The sequence below is a fragment of the Onychomys torridus genome, chromosome 19 (genome assembly GCF_903995425.1).
Source record: "Onychomys torridus chromosome 19, mOncTor1.1, whole genome shotgun sequence".
NCBI classification, from domain to species: domain Eukaryota; kingdom Metazoa; phylum Chordata; class Mammalia; order Rodentia; family Cricetidae; genus Onychomys; species Onychomys torridus.
Window position 1 is genome coordinate 45,892,316 of NC_050461.1, and position 20,008 is coordinate 45,912,323.

Here is a 20,008-nt window from a genome sequence, read left to right on the forward strand (position 1 = left end):
TAGAGCACTTGCCTAGCAAGCGCAAGGCCCTGGGTTCGGTCCTCAGCCCTGGGAAAAAAATAAAAAATAAAAATAAAAAAATAATAAACTTAGAAATGCAAAAATACAAATAAAAATACAAAAAACTCCAAACTAAAGTCTGGATAATGTAGCTCAGTTGGTTTAATACTTGTATAGCAAGCACAAGCCCTGGAGTCCTCACCATCACCATGTAAATTGGTCACGGTAATGTGTCTGTCATCTCAGCGCTCAGGTCAGAGAATGAAGTTCAATGCCATGATGGCAACACAGCCATTTTGAAGCCAGTCTGCTCTACAGGGAACCCTGTCTCACAACAAACAAAAATAAAAATCTCAAGACAACATACTGGTACAGCCTCAATGGAAATATAGTTGTTCATTGTATGTCTGCTTACACTGCATACCCTAGTCTGTCCTCAAAGACACATCTTTAGCACATGCTCATATTTTCTGTTTTCTGTTTCCAAAACTATCATCAGCTCAATTATCTTGTGATGTGACTTACCACCGAACATTGGGATTTTGAGAAATTATATCTCTTTCCAAAGCTTCCACTAAGTCCTTGTCATATCCAGTGCTATCAAATTTATTTGCCTCTGGTTCTGTAACTGCAGCAGGTGATTTATTCTACATGAGGAGATAAAAAACAGAAGAGCTTTTAATTGACCAAAAATTTATGTTTTGTTTCTGTGAATCAGAAACAGCAATCAAACCAAAGTGATTTTGTTTATTGAATGGTCTCCTGGGGTAAACCCAACATGAGTCAAACTCTTGAGCTTCCTGCTTCCCAAATCGCTGGTATTACCACCACTAGCCAAGGAAAACCATCCTAATCAAAGTGAATTCCTTCCAGAAACCAAAGAGGCCAGAAGGAAGTGATACAGTATTTTCTAAGTACACAAAGAAAACCCAGAATCCTTCCAGCATAATATCCTCCAGAAATAAAGAAGATATCAAGGCATTTTCAGAGACAGGCATGGGAGCACATGCCTAGAATCCTAGCACTTGAGAATTAGAGACAAGGAGATTGTGAGATCACCTCACAAATTCAAACCAAACCAAAACCACCTTCACTAAAACACACACACACACACACACACACACACACACACACACACACAAAACCAACCCTTAGATAAGAAAAAAACTAACAGAACTTTATCAACCTTGAAACATGGACAAGTAAGGAAACAATACACGGAACTATGTAACTATGACAGGTTTTATTTCCCCTAGTTTTCTAATTACACTGGACAGCAAAGCAAAAATTACAACAGTCTGATGTAGTTCTAAATTAATACAAAGAAAATGTTTATAATTGTAAACAGGAAGAATAAAGGGATACAGAACACTTCTGTACTCAGAAGTCATAAAATGACTATCAATATATCACACACACACACACACACACACACACACACACACACACACAATGTTAAAGAAAAAAAAAAACCTCAAAGCATGTTGTCCACTTAAAAAAAATTACAACTTCAAAAAGGGCTCAAACATGTGGCATATGAAGTAAGATAATCAATTCAGAACGTAAATAAGGAAATGGACAACATGATGGTAAATTAAACCAGGAATGTTCAACATGAAAATTGAGATTCTGAAAAAAATAAATGTTAGAAATGAGTCATTGTTTAAAAACAACAAGCCAAATAGTAGTGGTGCATTCCTTTAATCCCAGTACTCAGGAGGCAGAGGCAGGTGGATCTCTGTGAGTTGAAGGCCAGTCTGATCTACAGAGTGAGTTCCAGGGTAGCTACAGCTACACAGAGAAACCCTGTCTAGAAAAACAAAACACCCAAAAAAAAAAAAAAAAAAAGCCACTCACTGAAAAGCATCAACCATAAGAATATCAGGGTAGAAGATAAAATGGATACTATTTTCAGACAACAACTACCACACACACAAAAATAAGCATCACAACTTTGAAAAACTGGGCACATGCTCAAAAACTAAAGGTAAGACTCCATGGGACAGAATAAAAAGCTAAGCTAAAGTGTAAGGTTATCTGGCTGAAGAGATATGGCTTGTCTACTAATGGCTGAGTCTCATTCACCACAAAAGTTAAAGGCATGGAAAAACCTCTTCAATGAAATTTCTTAGTACTAAGGAAAGATATGGCATTCAGAACCCCAAACAGATATGACCAGAAAGATTCTTTTCAAGACATATCATTTAGTATCTAAGCAAATATTTAAAACTACAGGACAAAGAAACAATATTAAAACTTGGGGGGAGGGGGCACAGGCGTTCCACCATACTTACAATGGCAAACCCATCAGATCTCTCACCAAAAACCTAAAATGTAGGAAAACACTGGACACACTTCTAGTACAGAAAACAACTGCCAAACCAAGATTATTATATCCACGAGACAGAGGTTTACAATTTGATGGAGAAATAAAAACTTTCTATGATGAGTATGAATTAAAACAATTCATGACCTCAAAATCAGCATTTCACAAAATACTTAAAGGAATCTTATACAGAGAGGAAGAAAAAAACCCAACAGGAGACAGGAAAGAGGGGTGCTGTGGAATATTGTAAGTAGGCAAAGATGTCTACATGTATGCTGCAGAATATTACTTTAACTGTGCAAAGGGGTGTTACTTTTCTTTATGCTGCATTTGTTTAATTATGTAAAGATGTGTTGCATCTGTTTCTCCTTGCCTGCCTAAGGCACCTGATTGATTTAAGAAAGAGCTGAATAGTCAATAGCTAGGCAGGAGAAAGGATAAGGCAGAGTTGGCAGGCAGAGAGAATAAATAGGAGAAATCTGGGAAGAAAGATTGAAGAGCAAGAAAAGGAGAGGAGAATACCAGGGGCCAGCCATCCAGCTACACAGCAAATGGAGTAAGAAGTAAAAAGAGGTATACAGAATTAGGAGTAAGAATAGGAGCTGGTTGGTGGCCCAAAAGAAAAAGAAAAAGCCTGGCACAGAATGAGTTTTGCAAGGAACAGAATCAAATGTGTTTGTGATGGTTGATCTCCATAGTCACCTGGATGGCACTTAGAATCGTCATGGAGACCACTTTCTGGCCATGCCTGTCTGGACTATGTTAATGAACTGGGAAGGCCCACCCTACTGTGGAATAAAAAGAGACAGAAAGATGAGTGCTGGCACTCACCCCTCTCTGCTTCTGAGTGGTACGCTCTAAACAGCAGCCTCACTCCTGCCTTCACGCCTTCCCTGATGATGGACCCTCCAAATTCCACGCCAAAATAAAACACTTCTTCCCTTAAATTACTTTCGTTACAACAAGGAAAGTAACTGACACAGGTACAGCTCTGTAAACCAGTGAACCCTAGGATGAATGGAGGTCAATACAAGCACTAACTGAATAAACCAGGAAGCAATCGACACAATGACAGCAATCGGCCAGTATCTCAAAATAATGAATCTAAAATCAAAGGTTCCAGCTCTAATTAAAAGATGCAGATGGTCGTGGCACACACCTTTAATCCCAGCACTAAAAAGGCACAGGCAGGCAGATCTCTGTGAGTTAGAGACCATCCTGGTCTACAGAGCTAGTTCCAGGTCAGCCAGGGCTACACAGAGTAACCCTGTCTCAAAACAACAACAACAAAAAAGGATGCAGACCAGAAGACTGGATCAAAACACAAGATCCAGCAACCTGTCTTCAAAAGATGCAAGTCACTGGTAAAGACACATACATATGGAAAGGCAAAGGTTAGAAAACTATGAAGCAAGAAAGTGGAAGCTGAAAACAATCAAGGGTAGAATTCTTGCCTCAAAAAGCAGACATCAGAGAGAGAATGGTCATAAACTATTAATAAAGTGTAAACAGATAGAATTAGAGACAGTTATACATTAAATCCTGGCTTATCTTTTTCATAAAAGAAACACTACTGAACACACAGGACCAGAGACACTGCAAGTGACTTCAATGCTTCAATGCTATACAAGAAACAACAAACCCTATTGTCATTGTGTGTACATATGACATATCTGCATGTATATCTTGGTGTGCATGTGGAGGTCAAAGAACAATTCTGTTAAGTCAGCTTTTTTCCTCCACTGTCTTATAGGTTCTGGGATCAAACTTGGGTGGTCAAGCTGTCAAACTCTTCATCTGCTGAGCCATTTTTGCAGGCCCAAATAAAGAAATACTTTACATTTAGCTGGGTGTGGTAGTATACTCCTATAGTCCTAGCACTTGGGAGGTGGAGGCAGGAAGGTCAGGAGTTCAAGGCTAGCCTAGGCTACATGAGACCCTTTCTCAGAAACAAAACCACTACCACCACCAAAATCTTCACAGTTAAACTACATTGGTCAAATGGGCTTAACAGCAACAAGAAAACCACTCAACTGCCTGACAACAGCTGCAGAGTAAGCATTCGACTAAGCCGCCTACAGAACTCTCAACAACACTGATACACTCCCGGCCACAAGTCAAGTCATGACAATACAAGAGAATGAATTCACTTTCTGTGTGTTAACAAATCGGAATGGAATAAAACGAGAGGTCAGTAACAAGAGAAAAACCACAGAAACTACAGATGGAAATCAAGCAATGCACCCCGGAGTGATCAGGGGGTCACTGAAGAAACCAAGGAGGAAATCCAAAAACTCCTGGAGGACACGACATAAATGCACTTTAAGCCTAACAAGTTGAGCTTGATTCCTTGGGATTCATGTGGAAGGAGAAAAGTGACTCTGACCTCTACACGTGTGTGCTACAGCACATGTACATGTACACACACAATTTTTTTTGAGAGGGAGTTCAGATAGGGTCTCACTATGTCATCTTGGCTGGCCTGAAACTCACTATGTAGACCATGCTGGCCAGGAACTCAGGAAGATCCACCAACCTCTGCCTCCTGAGTGCTAGAATTAAAGGCATGTGCACCATACCTGGCTTCAAAATTTTTTAAAAAGGACACCCCCGCAACAAAACCCAAAAGACAACCACATGTTTCCTGACTGGCGAAGGAAACCTTATGTGTATGGCCAAGATTCTGTGGCAGCCACGGCAAACCAAGAAGCATGGTATTCCCACGTTTCTAAGGTTAACAACTGACGCACTTAAAAACAGTTTGTTCTGCCAGGCAGTGGAGGCGCCTTTGATCCCAACATTCCAGAGGCCGAGGCAGGCAGATCTCTGTAAGTTCAAGGTCAGTCTGGTCTAAAAAGTGAGTTCCAGGACAGCCAGGATTGTTACACAGAGAAACTGTCTTGAAAAACAAAAACAAACATTTGTTTTGAGGGGGCTAGAGAGGGAGCTAGTCCTGGCTTCTCTTCTAGACATTCTGAGGTTAATCCCCAGCACCCACATGGCCCTTCCAACTGTAACTATAGTCCTATGGGATCCAGTACCCTCTTCTGGGATGCAAACAAACATGCAGACAGAACATCCATATACATAAAATAATCTTTTAAAATTCTTGTCACGGGCGGCGGTGGCGCACACCTTTAATCCAGCACTCGGGAGGCAGAGCCAGGCGGATCTCTGTGAGTTCGAGGCCAGCCTGGTCTACAGAGTGAGTTCCAGGACAGGCACCGAAGGTACACAAAGAAACCCTGTCTCAGAGGAAAAAAAAAAAAAAAATCTTGTCACTTGGGCTGGAGAGATGGCTCAGTGGTTAAGAGCACCGACTGCTTTTCCAAAGGACCCAGTTCAATTCCCAGCACCCACATGGCAGCTCACAACTGTTTATAACTCCAAGATCTTGACACCCTCACACAGACATACATGCAGGCAAAACACCAATGCAAATACAATAAAAATAAATAATTAAAAAAAATTCTTGTCACTTTTTGTTGGTGTGTATATGTTTATGTATGGCACATGTGTACAGCTTCGTGCAGAGCCCAGAAGAGGGTGTGGGATTCCCTGGAGTTGGGGTATTACAGGAGGCTGTGAGCTCCCTGATGGAGGTACTGGGAATCACCTTAGGAAGAGCAGCACCTTAATCAGCTCCACCTTTCACCTTTGAAGGGTGTACCATTTACCTTTTCCTCTCTTCCTTTATTCTGTTCTTTCTTATCACGACTACGAACAGCTTTCCCCCTGTCATTGTGAAGATTCTGTGCAGATGGACGATGCGCTCTGATGACTGTGCCTGGGCGGTTACTTTGTGGCTTAGGGTCATTGTACTGAGTAGACTGGCGTTTCCGAGGTCCTGGTGAGGGTCTAAACAACACAAGGTCATGAAAACCACAGTTTTCCTCAGTTCCTAAGGGAGCAGGGCACACACTCAGCTGATGAAGAGAACTAAGGAAGTCAACACAGAAACTGAAAACATAAGGGGATAACAAACTTTAGGATGCTGAAACCCAGGATCTACAATTTAAATCTGACATGGCTGCTATGGCCAATGACAGGAATGCAGTACCGTCATATTTTAGAAACAAGGAAGTAAAAGTCACTTATACTTAAGACATTACTGTACCACAAAGAGGATAAAAAAAAATTAAGCCTGATTGCTGGAAAATGAAAAAAGAGTAATTATCAGAGAACAGTGTTTCATCTGAAGAACCAACATGCAGCGCAAATGCTAAGATTCCTTCTGCCCACAACTGCACATGCCACAACGGCACATGCAATTCAGTGTGATTTTTTTACTCAGAATACATTATAATTCTTGTTGGTTAGCTAAAGGTTTTAATAATGTCTTCATTCTAAAGGACTAGGATGAAAGTTAGATATAGTGGTGCAAGCCCTTTAATCCCAGCATTTGAAAGACAGAGGCATATGGACCTCTGAGTTAGAGGCCAGACATACATAGCAAGTCCAAGGTCAGGGCTACAGAGTGAGACCCTGTCCAAAAAAAAAAGAAAAAGAAAGTAAAAATGAGAGAGAGAGAGAGAGAGAGAGAGAGAGAGGGGAGAGAAAGGTATGGTTGCAGAGAGGGCTTAGCAATTAAGAACAGTTGCAGCTCTTGTTGAGGACCTGGATTCTCAGTTCCCAGGATACACACAGCAGCTCATCACTGCCTGTGACTCTGGTTCCAGGATCCAATGCCCGCTTCTAGCCTCTGCAGGCACCAGGCACACAGGTGGTATACACATACACATACCTACAAAGCAGTCACACATATAAAACAGGTAAATAAAAATAAATACCGGTGGAAATTACAAAAACTCATGGAAGGTGCCTCATGCTCATCTATAACTCCCTTGTTTCATTTTTATTTCAGTGGCAGAATTTAGACCTCCATATTTAGTGGCTCCTTGATTTATGTGGATGAATAAAAACATACAAAAACCAAAAAGAACAGAAGGAAAAGGCCTTATTCTTAAGTGCCTTAGGGTAAACTTCAACACAAAGAAACCATGTTACCTAAAATCAATGCACCTCAGTTGTTTACTTGTTTACTTGTTTGTTTGTTTTTTGTTGTTTTCAAGACAGAGTTTCTCTGTGTAGCCCTGGCTGTCTTGGAACTCATTCTATAGACCAGGCTGGCCTTAAATTCACGAGATCTGCCTGCCTCTGCCACCCAAGTGCTGGGATTACAGACGTGCGACACCCCCACCACATGGCACATTATTGATTTTCATTTGCTGTCTGCTGGTAGTAGAAAGCTGGGGGTAGATGCCAAAGCGAGCCAAGCAGACTCAAAAGCCTGCCAGGCTGAATCCCTCAATTCACATGAAAATCTGAGTTACAGACTTTTTTCAGCAGCTACAAGAGTGGGAAAGATTTCCCTTCCCAGATGTCCCCAGTATATAAGCTGAGTCAGCTACTTTCAGCCCATGCACCCCTTGTTCTGACTAATTTCCACCTAAACATGATACACATTTGACAATTCTAAAAGGATATTTCAGTACAAACTTCCCCCACATCCCTGTCTCCCAGCAACCCAGTCCATCTCCTAGATATGGACCAAGACTAAGGCTATCGGCTTCTGGGCTAGTCTTGTGAAAAAGTCTCCACTTACCTTCGTTCAACAGGTACAGGCAAGGACCACACTTCTCCTTCAGAAGCCGGAAGCTCGTGCTGAGCAGCTTTTAAAGGAGTGCTGTCCAGTTTAAAGCTCTCGAGTGTTTTCATGATATCCTTAACATGCTTAGCTTCCACATTTATCTCCTGCCAAACCTGGTTTCAAAGAAGAATATAACTTAGAATATGACTTAAATAAAATGTCTTTAAGAAATCCCTGCCCAAACTAAATTTAGTAGCCTCCACTTTGATATGATAGCAAGCAAACTACATCAAACATCTTTACAAAATTACAATTAATTTTCTGTTTCAATTGCAAAACTAACTCAAAGAATGATTAAAAATGGTAGCAGAGGGGCTGGAGAAGTGTCTCAGAGGGTAAGAGGCTGCTCTTCCAGGGGATCTGGGTTTGATTCTCAGAATCCACATGGCAGCTCACAGCCATATCTAACTCCAGTTCCAAGGGATCTGATGTCCCCTTCTGGCCTCCAGGAGCAATGAATTCACCTTGGCAACTGCCATACATGCAGGCAAAACACTTACACACATAAAATAAAAATAACCCCTAAGGGCTGGGGACTTAGCTCAGTGGTAGAGCACTTGCCTAGCAAGCACAAGGCCATGGGTTTGATCCTCAGCTCCACATTAAAAAAAAAAAATCCTGGCTAATTAAATTGATACCCACATAATTCTTATTCAGACTGTATAACAACTGAAAGGTTAGCTGCAACTTTCAAGTTTGACAAAAACAAAACTTTTGCAAGTTGCCCTTTGATGGCTTTATGCTATTTAATTAACCCATTTTGGTGTTTTGTTTTGTTGGTTTTCCAAGACAAGGTTTCTCTATATAACAGTTCTGGGTGTCCTGGAACTCACTCTGTAGATGAGGCTGGCCTCTGCCTCCCCAGTGCTGGGATTAAAAGCCTGCACCACCCCCGCCCAGCAACTGATTTTGATTTTTAAACAAGGTTCCATTAGTATTGTACAGTGGCCTCAAACTCACAATCCTCCTGCCTGAGCCTCCAACATGCTGGGATCGCAGGTGTGCATCACTATATTAGGCTTAGTTAACTTTTAAAACCACGATCAACTTCCATTATATGGGGTAATAGTCATACAACACTCTGAATGTATTTAATACTATTGGATGTTAATAGTATAAAATTTTAATGTATTAAAAATGTATTTTTAATGTATGAAAAACTTTATACTGAACCATACATTAAAGTGATATGTATTTTTTTCGGGGGGTAGGTGTTTTCTGTTTTTCGAGACAGGGTTTCTCTGTAAAACAGCCCTGGCTGTACTGGGACTCACTCTGTAGACCAGGCTGGTCTCAAACTCACAGAGATCTGCCTGCCTCTGCCTCCCAAGTGCTGGGATTAAAGGCTTGATTTATATATGTTTAAAGTGTGTTCCCCTCTTAACATAAATATGGACAGTCAGATTTAAGGAAAAGTTCTTTTACAAAAAAGGCTACTTCTCTCCAAGTGTTACAGAGAAATGTGGTACCATATTTAAACAGCAGCCAAGAAGTAACATTTCACAACAAATTCAGTTCAAAGGACCACTAATTTCTGTAATGTTCTGTTATGACAGTTAAAACTTTGGTATATGCTGCCCTGGACTAGATTTTATGAGTTCCATAATTTCCAACTATATTTTCTTCCATCCTCAGTGTCTAGAATTCCTTAAACAGGATTCAAATAAATCAGCTTCGTAAAGTTTTATAGAAAATAAGGTTCTCCAAGAATTTGCTACCATTTGCAATTACAGCAATGTCATTATAAAATCAACTGCAGGGCTTGGGTATAGTGGTGCACTCCATTAATCCTAGGAATGGGCAAGTTGAGACAGGAGGATTGAGTATGAGGCCATCATAGCCCACACAGCAAATTCCAGGACAGCCAGGGCCACAGAGTAAGACCCTGTCTCAAAAGACAAACAAACAACAAACAAACAAAAAAAGAAAAGAAAAAACAAAAAGGAAGAAAAGAAGACTACCACTTACAAACTATGATGAATTACAATAATTGGAATAATGAGGCAGAGGTCCTAACACTGTTGATGGTAAAAGAGCTGTTGCTCACAGTGAGGGCTGTTCTTGGTTGTCAACTTGACTACATCTGGAGTTAACTAAAACCCAAGTCACTGGGCACACCTGTTGGGGGTTTTTAGGTAACTGGATTATTTGAGGTGAGAAAACCCACCCTAAATCTGGGCCGTACATTCTCGTTGCAGCCTATATGAAGGACAGGAAGAAAGGCTTTTGCTCTTGGCCTGCTTGCCCTTGGTTCACTGGCATTAGAGCCTACTTACTCAGAACACCAACATATACTTTAGAACAGCTGAGAGTTCGGCTCTAGCCTGGTCTACAGAGCTAGTTCTAGGACATCCAAGGCTACACAAAGAAACCTTTCTCCAAAAAACCTATACTCTCTGATGTATGTACAGGACTGAAAATCAACCTAAATTTTCTGAGCATTAAGCACAGCAGCCATGATTCTTACCTGTTGCCATTTCTGCTGGAGGTATGTATCTTTGACTGAGTACAGATACTTGTTCATTTGGTCAAGAACTCCCTGATAATAGACCATTGCAGAGTCATAGTTGCCCAGCAATGCATATTCACGAGCCAATTTTACATTCTCACTAATCATGAGAAGACTCATGCTCACAAGTAAGCTAAGAAAAGAAACAAGAAACATTTTCATGTTATACATCTCTTAAAAATAAGTACAAAGTTTCTTAAAAACATACTTCCCAGGACTCCTTTACTCAGGAAGTTTACAACAGGACCAGTGAGACCACTCAGTAGATGACCCACCCAGCCTTAATCCAGTGAACCCAAATAAAGGGGAAACAAGGAAACCAAGTCCACAAAGCTGTGCTGATGTCCATCTGCACATTCACACACAACAATGCACACACGCCCCAACTCCGACAAAATAACAAACTTTAATAATTCATTTAATAATTCATTTAATGTATGAGTATTCTGTCTGTATGCGTGTCTATAAACCATATGCATGCAGTGTGTGCAGAGGCCAGAAGACGGAGTTAGAGGCAGTATGGGTGCTAAGAAATGAATCTAGGTCCTCCAGAAAAACAGCCAGTGCTCTTAACCACTGAGCTATCTCTCCAGTCTGAACAAATAATTCTAAAAATTAAGTTTACGATAATACGCGTGACATCATCTCCACATTGACTCCTACAGTTTCCATCCTTACAGACACATCTTGGGACTTGGAGATAATAGTTTAGACTGCTGACCTAGCATGCATAAGGCCCTTGGTTCAATGCTCAGTGCCGCACAGACACACAAACAACAAAACAAACAAAACAACTTGGACTGGGGATAGAGCTTAGATGTAAAGCACACGTAAGAAAGGCCTTGGCTTCAAATACAGTACCATCAAAACAAAACTCACACGTATATACCAACATGCATGATTCAGTCCCCACAGCTAAGACCATCACAAAGGCTAGCTCAGACATTACCTCTCAGGTTGTCTACCTTAGCTCAAAATCAATGTTCACCCATGTAGGTCCTCTAGCATTTTACTGGAATTTTCATCTCATGACAGCTATCTAGTTACTCTACATTTATCTCTACTAGACTAAGTTCTCTGAGAGCAAGATACACATGTGAAACGTGTAGAGTTGTATCTTCAGCGCATGACACATGTTTTTTTGTTGTTGTTGTTGTTTGTTTTTCGAGACAGGGTTTCTCTGTGTAGCTTTGCGCCTTCCCTGGAACTTGCTCTGTAGACCAGGCTGGACTCAAACTCACAGAGATCTGCCTGCCTCTGCCTCCTGAGTGCTGGGATTAAAAGTGTGCGCCACCACTACCCAGCTTTTTGTTTAGAATTCTAATTCTGCCATCTTGGTTAAATCCTTATTTGTTCCAAGTTTCAAATGTTAAATTTTTAACTGGGGTAGGAACTACTTTCAAGAGTTACAAAACTAACTTAAAAAAATAAGTAACTAGGCAGGTGCAGTGGTGGATGCCTGTAATCCTAGTTATTTGGAAGCTGAAGCAGCAGCATCACAGATCTGAAGCCAGCCTGGGATACACAGCAAGTTCAAAGTCAGCCTGATCAGCTCAGTCAGACCATGGCTCTGAGTAAACATTGTAAAAAGGAAGTGGGTGGTGGGGATATAGCTCAGTGGTGGAACACTTGGCTAGCATGCAAGAGGTGCTGCACTCAATCCCCAGGACGAAGTAAGTAAATAAAAATAAGTAACCCGGTGCCAGGCATGACAGCTCAGGCTTCTAACTCCAGCACTTGGGGCAAAAGCAAGGAGGATCCTGAGCTGGAAGCCTGGAATGGCTGGTCTTATTACTCAGCAGAAAAGTATGTCTTCAATAAAAGTTTCTGCACATGAGAACCTAAACTATCTTCATTTAGTAAGATACAGCTAGGACATAATGAAATCAGAAGTAGGCACTTGATAAATGTTGGCTTTGTTAATGGTGACAATGACCGCTATTCTGTGAAGTACAGAAAACAGTGAGGATGAACGCTGGAAGAATCTGCATGTTCTGAGAGGGCACTGATTTGGATGGGGGCAGTGGCCACAAGAACAGAGAAGCAAGTCTGTACCACTGTGGGGAAAGAACAGCTGGCTGCTTGCGAATCCCCTATGCCACAGTGTCGGCACTTTAGGCTTGGGGAAACACAAAAGTGACCGAGAAGGAGAAGAGGAAAATTGAGAGGAGGGAGAAGTAGGAGGAAAAGGAAATGACTTTTGACTTCTTATGTACATCAGTAGAATATCCAAATGGAGCTCTTGGGCAGTAATGGATAATTACAGGGTTAGAGCATGGCTCAGTGGTTAAGCACACTGACTGCTCTTGCACATGGTGGCTCACAACTGCCTCTAACTCCAGTTCAGGATTCCAAAATCTTCGCTCCATGGACACTTGCCTGCAGTGTATATATAAACTCACACAGGCACACACCTATATACATAGATAAAAATAAATTTATCTTTTTAAAAACATAAGCTGGGGGGTGGTATCCCATGCCTAAAATCCCAGCACTCAGGAGACAAAGAGGGGCAGATCTCTAAATTTGAGGCCAGCCTGGTCTACAGAGTGAGTTCTAGGACAGCCAGGGCTACACCACAAAAAAAAACCTGTCTTGAATAACAAAAACAGCTGGCATTGGTGGTGCACGCCTTTAATCCCCGCACTCAGGAAGCAGAGCCAGGTGGATCTCTGTGAGTTTGAGGCCAGCCAGGGCTAGAGAGAGAGATCCAGGACAGGCACCAAAACTACACAGAGAAACCCTGTCTCAGAATAAAAAGAAGAAGAAGAAGAAGAAGAAGAAGAAGAAGAAGAAGAAGAAGAAGAAGAAGAAGAAGAAGAAAGAAAAACAGAAACAACAAAAAAGCAGGTTCAATAACACTAAACACGAGTATAGCTTTGAGGAGAGATGAGCCCTCACAATTTGTGAGAATAAAGTTGCATACTCATTTTAGAGAACAGTCAGGTAATACTTAGGGATATCTTTTGTATGTATAATGTGTAACGGCCCTGTGTAGAATGTTATAAAAGACTCCACAGAAAGCCTCACAAAGATTCATAAAGGGACTTGGTTCTGGATGTTAATGATAGAACTATTTAAATTATCAAGAAATTGGGAGGCAGGGAGAACATAATCAAAATATATTATGTGTATATATGAAAATGTCAACCCATATTATATATAATTCATATATTCAAATATAAAACACTATAAAAAAAGTTGGAGACAATCTGTTCTGTTAGGAAACTGTGGTAAAGAACATAGTAAATATATAGTATATGGGAGCAATGAACAACTTTATAAACAGCAACATGAATAGATCATCAAAAATAAAGGGCTGGGAAACAAAAAAATCTTAGACATAGAACAATGTCTAATTTTATATCATTTGATTAAAGTAAAAATTACCTATGCTGCATAGCAGCATAAACATTCATTTAAAAATATACATGCATAACTAAGAATGTATATGGAATGTACCAATCTGAAGAAGGTGAGGGGAGAAATGTGAATCGAAGAATCAGGTGGGGGGGGGGGGCACACACCTGTGATCCTAGCACGTGGAAGGTCAAAGCCATTCTCAGTTGTATACTGAGCTTGAAGCCAGCCTAGGTGACATGAGATCTTAGGTTTGTGCTCTTAAGTAAACAAAATGATGCATCCTGGAATTAAACTGTGGCTTCCATCCTACTCACTGTCTCTTGCTTATCTACACAAAGGAAAACCAGCTATTAATTTTGGGGCAAGGTCCTCTGTGAAGAGACTCACACCACAAAGAATGAGGGAGGTCCCAGAGCAGCAATTAGTGATGGACTGAGGATCTCACACTAAGAACCCACAAGGCCCTGAATCCGGTTAACAACCACATGAATTAGCTTGAATCCTCCTTTGGTTGTCTTGGGATGATGCAGTCCTGGATGACATCTTCATTACAGCTTGGTGGAATACTGAATCAGGGCATCCACAAAGCCACACATTCCTGACCCAGAGTAACTTGAGGCAAGTGTGTGTTGTAATACTAAGCTATGCAGTAACTTATGAGTACATAACAATGTAAGTTTGAATTGAGGTTAGGCCACCTAATCAGTTAACTCAAGACCCAGCATCTAAGGTCCAAAAGAAAAAGAAAAAAAAATCCCACAACATAAATAATGACTGCTGGAAGTGGTAACCACTGACATTTCACCTTACGACAACTCCATAGCAGAGACTCCACCTTTGTTATCTCCTGGACCCTCAGCACCCAGGACATGCTTGGCACAAAGACTTCAAAATACCTTTGAATATGATGACTGCCACTAGTGTTGTCTTAACTACAAAGCCCTTTTCCCTTGGTCTAGCTTCTGATCCCCAAGACTCACATTCCTTGACCCTCAGTTCAACCCACCAAGCTGGGACTACTATTTGATTCATTTTTTTGAATTTTTATTTTATGCATTTGGGTGTTTTGCCTGAATGTATGTGCACCATGTGCATGCAATGCCCACAGAGGAGGGTAGAGGAAGGCATGACAGTCCCTGACACTGAAGATGCAGATGCTTATAAGCAGCCATGTGGGTGCGGGAAATTGAACCTTGGGTCCTCTGGAAGAGTAGCCATCTCTCCAGGCAAAATTGATTGCTGCACGATTATTTCTGCTCTGAAACCATCTTTGCCCTACAGTGATGCCTAGTCTGGGCAGCAGCATCAGAAGAGAGGAACCTGGCCTGCTCTGGAAGTGTGCAGCTGATCCCTATGGCCTTGGCTAAGTCTCTATTCGGGGAGGGGGAGATCATGGTTCAGGGCTTAAAGCTCAGTTACTCTTAGGCTTCTTCACCTTCTACGGTTTTGAATTTCTCTAGTCAGATGAAATTCCTTTCAAGCCAACTATTTTTCTTTCTTTTCCTAAGGGAGAGGGAGTGGCTGGGTTTCACACTAGCTCAGGTTGGCCTAGAACCCACATTAGTTCTCTTGTTCAGCCTCTCAAATGCTGAGATTACAGGTGTGAGTTGCCATGCCCAGCTTGATATTTTCTAACAGACAATAGAAAGTCAACCCAAGGCCACATTAACAGATAATATGCAAAGTCCTTGGCTATCAAAGAAAACAATTTTTACATACATACTGCCAAAGCACCCTTATTTCACTAAATGTCAGACAAAAATCACCACTTTCTATTACTGCAGCAATGTCTAAGCCAGACCATTTTTCAGTAATTTTTTTATGTGCATTAGTGTTTTGCCTACGTGTATGTCTGTGTGAGGACGTCAGATCCCCTTGGAATTGGAGTTAGAGACAGTTGTGAGCTGCCATATGGGTGCTGGGAATTGAACTAACCCAGGTCCTCTGGAAGAGCAGTCAGTGCTCTTAACCACTGAGTCATCTCTCCAGCCCCCTAAGCCAGAATATTAACACTTGTATTTATGAAATTCTTCAACTTCCCTTATCACTGCTGAGATTCCACTGTAGGAGAACAGAAACTGGGCTTATCTAGCATAGTACCTGGCAGTATTTGAGGAGAAGTCTATGTAGAGGGAAAAAAGCTAATAGACAGACAACATTTTAATTAAATAGTTACTATTAATTGTAAACACTACCTACTGGTTCAAAAAAATGTTGCCTCAAGATTCAGAATCTTAGTTGTTAGACAATCTGCTGCTTCCTCTCCCCTAAGCCCTTCCTTTAATTACCCAACATGCTCCGTTTTGTTTATGAGACTTGAGTATAACTGAGCCAATGTCACTTATTCCAATTGAACAAAACAGGAAATTTTAATTGAAGCATAAATTTAATTACATAAAAAAAACCTTAGTGCTGTTTTTAGCAAACTTAATATCTGAGTTCCTCCAAAAAGAGATAAAGTACTATCTCATCCTCCCCCCCCACCCCCATACCCCCTACTTGTACGATTAGGGAAAAAAAGGAAAGAAAGAAAGGAAAAAAACAGCAACTAAAGAACTACAGAAGAGGCAACAAATCCAAACACTGGGCGCTAAGATCTAGTCAACCAGCAGCATGCAGCCATTTAATTTTTAAAGGTATGTTATCCTGGGCTCTTCTGAGAACTGCCATCTTTACTGTAACGGACATAGGTCAATCATTCAGGAAACATTTTATTTCAGGAGCACCAGGCTGTAAGGAATTTCTTTGAAGATAAAGACAAAGTAGACTGAATAGCTGCAGTAGTGAATAGAGAGGTCATCTCTGGCTACAGAGCCAGCCTGTACGATATGATCGCCTGCTTCAAATATACACACAAAAACCAACAAATACTAGCAATAAATCCTCTTTCAAAAATAAACAAAAACTAGCATAAAAAACTGAGTGCCACACACATATGTGGAGGTCAGAGGACAACCTTGTGGAGTGGATTCTCTTTTCACCCTTGGCTGGGTTCCAGGATTTGAACCCAGGTTGTCAGATTTGCCTGGCAAAGCATCCTCAAAGGTGCTAGAGACAAACAAGCAATTTCAGGAAGTTTACCTCTGCATCATGAGGAGTTAGCTGTTGGCAGTGGATGGCTGCCCAAGAACTGTCATTAATAAAAACAACTGAGGATCTGAAGTTGGGGAGATGGGGGCACCAGGGGAAGTTGAGGTAGTGCTGGATGGGTATGACCAAAATACATTGTATAAATATATTAGACTTTTAAAGAATAAAAAAATATTCAAAAGAAAAAAGTGACCGAGTAACTGCCTGTAACTCCAGCTCCAAGGGATCTGATACCTTCTTCTCGATTTCTCAGGCACCTGTACTCACATGACACACACACTTTTACACATAATTAAAAAAGAAACAAATTAATCAAAAACCTTATCTCAACCTCTGAAGGCATTTGAATAAACCATGTGAGTAACTTTGTGTGTGTGTGTGTGTGTGTGTGTGTGTGTGTGTGTGTGTGTGTGTAGCTCAGAGGACAACCTTGGAGGCAATTCTCTCCTTTTACCCTTAGCTGGTTCCAGGCTTTGAACTCAGGTTGTAAAGCTTGCCTGACAAAGTACTTTCAAAGGTGCTACAAGCAGACAAGCAATTCCAGGAAGTTTACCTCTGGAACATGAAAATAACTACATGATAATTTACATAGTCACTTAATGACCATGAATAAGCACAAAAACTGACAGACCCTGAAGAACAATTAAAGCATGGCATAGTTGTTGCGTTCTTTTTAGCCTTTATAATCATATGATAACTACTCAAACATAATAAAGTTATCATTACTAAAATAAAAGACGAGCCTCTTCAGACAAAAAAAAAAAAAATCTACTCTACAGGTATTGGTACTTTCAGTTCATCTTGAACAAAGTGTAATTAGTAAGTGTAACAACTAAAATGTAACTTAAAAGCAACAGTCAAGCCCTATCAAGAAACACTACAGGGCTGGAGAGATGGCTCAGAGGTTAAGAGCGCTGCTTGCTCTTCCAAAGGTCCTGAGTTCAATTCCCAGCAACCACATGGTGGCTCACAACCATCTGTAATGAGATCTGGTGCCCTCTTCTGGCATGTGGGGAATATGTGCAGACAGAACACTGTATACATAATAAATAAATCTTAAAAAAAAAAAAAAAAAAAAAAAACACCACAAACAAAATACCTTCAGCATATCATCTACATGGATCATACTGATTTGACATGCTAACTTTTTTTCAGTCAAGTAGAAAAACAAAACAAAAAATATGCTGTATCAAACAGAAATACAGTACAGTAAATTCAATAAGATTCTCTAACCCTTCCTTAATATTTATCAGAATTTTGGTACCAGTTTCAAAATCAGATATAGAATACTGTGAAGATTTACACACACACACACACACACACACACAGACACACACATGTCTAACAGCATTCTTGGATAATAAATGCCACAAAGGGTCACATAGCTTTTTGTGGTCTTTGAAGATTGAAAGTTGATCAACGCTGACTTTTTTTTTAAGTATGATACAGATCACAAGTTGCCAGTGTCGGTAGGAGGCAGTTTTGCTCCTATTTCTTGGTATGAAAACTTACTAATTACTAAACCATCTGCTTCAGAAAAGACAACAGGATATTGAGGCATTTAGGCCTTTAGTAACATGACAAGAATGTTTCTTGACACCTGCTAAGTGCACACACATTCTGCAATATCAATTATCAATATCAAGCAGGAAATAAATGGAAGACACAAATGGGTATTTTCAAGAAGAAAGGGCATCACTGTTCTGTTGGGAGTTAATAAAAAAGTACTAATGATTACTAAATAAAGGCTTGAATTGGGCATGGTCAAGCTGCCTGTAATCCCAGTACAAGGCAGATGCGTAGAGTATCAGTTTTGGCTACAAGAGACACTGTCTCAAAATAAATAAGGACTGGCAATAAGTCTATGTTTGTATGCAACTTGGCAGTCACATACTTAATGGAAAACCAAAAAGGCCACCACCTCGTGAGAAGGGGATCTAAAATAAGAAATAACTAACTTCACGCCTGGTGTGGTGGCGCACATTTTTAATCCCAGCACTAGGAGGCAGAAGGAGGTGGATGTGTGAGTTCAAAACTAGTCTGGTTTACAGAGTTCTAGGACTGCCAGGTGCTACAGAGACAAACTCTGTCTCCAAATAAAAAAATAATAAGTAAAAGAAAGATCTTTGTTTAGGTATCACACCTCAACAAAAAACAAATAACAACAACAACAAAACCGGTGAGTTAGCCCAGCTGGAAAAGGAAAAGGTTTGCCCAGCATGCCTGGCGACCGGAGTTCAACTCTGGGACCCCTGTAGAGGTGGATGGAGGGAACCGACTCCTCAGGCTGTCCTCGGACCTCCTCTCGCGAGCCCACATCTACACCATACATACAGACTAGCAATACACTTTAAAACTAAAGACAAACACAAAGGAGAAACAGAACAAAAGCAAACAAACCCCCAAGGAGCACCACAACACCCAACAGAACAAACAAATGGCACGAAAAGAAGGTGAATCCCAACGTCCCAGCTTTGGAGATTTTACAGGGCGGAGGTTTCGGCGTGGGGAGCGAGAAACCTTCAAACGCGCTCCCGGATCGGGTGGCGTCGGTACGGACAAGGGCCTGAGGTGGCATCACAAGGCTCCTGGGGCGGACCGGGCGCACTGCGGGCCCCAGCACTCACCTGGTGCGGCCGAAGCTCCGGGACACGCTGCCGGCCGCGAGGCGGGGAACGACGCCCGAGCCGCCGCAGCGTCGCGCTCGCTCCGGGAGCCGCACGGGGCCGAGGCCCGCGGGCACCGCAGTTCGTGCTCGCGGCCAATTTAAAGTCAGGGGCGGAGGGTCAACACTTTCAGCGCCAGAGCGCCCAGGTCAGTCCCGCACCCGCGGGGCCACGCCCCGGAAGTGAGGGCTCGACGGGCGTGCGCGCGCAGGCGGACCCCGAGAGGGGCGTGGCCGAGCGCTGGGTGCGTCTGCGCAGTCCGTGCGCCGCCGCCAGGGAGGAGGAGTGGGCGTGGCGAAGGGCTGGGTAGGACCTCGCCCACTTCAGTATCTACCTTGTGGACCTTAGTATCTCTCCCCAAGGGTTCCTTCCCACCGCCTCCGCGGCGCCGACTTTCACCAAGC

At 41.7% G+C, this 20,008-nt stretch overlaps 1 protein-coding gene across 1 annotated transcript in view; it reads right to left on the minus strand.

Annotated features, from left to right (window-relative positions):
- Katna1 (katanin catalytic subunit A1) overlaps positions 1-19,733 on the minus strand; it is a 33,742-nt gene extending 14,009 nt beyond the window's left edge. The window contains exons 1-5 of the mRNA XM_036169018.1: positions 19,566-19,733; positions 10,444-10,618; positions 7,932-8,089; positions 6,004-6,184; positions 526-647 (exon numbers count right to left, since the gene is read on the minus strand). Coding sequence (XP_036024911.1) covers positions 526-647; positions 6,004-6,184; positions 7,932-8,089; positions 10,444-10,605 — 623 coding nt within the window. The 5' untranslated portion in view covers positions 10,606-10,618; positions 19,566-19,733. The remainder of the gene's footprint in view (positions 1-525; positions 648-6,003; positions 6,185-7,931; positions 8,090-10,443; positions 10,619-19,565) is intronic.
- Positions 19,734-20,008: the final 275 nt, after the last annotated feature.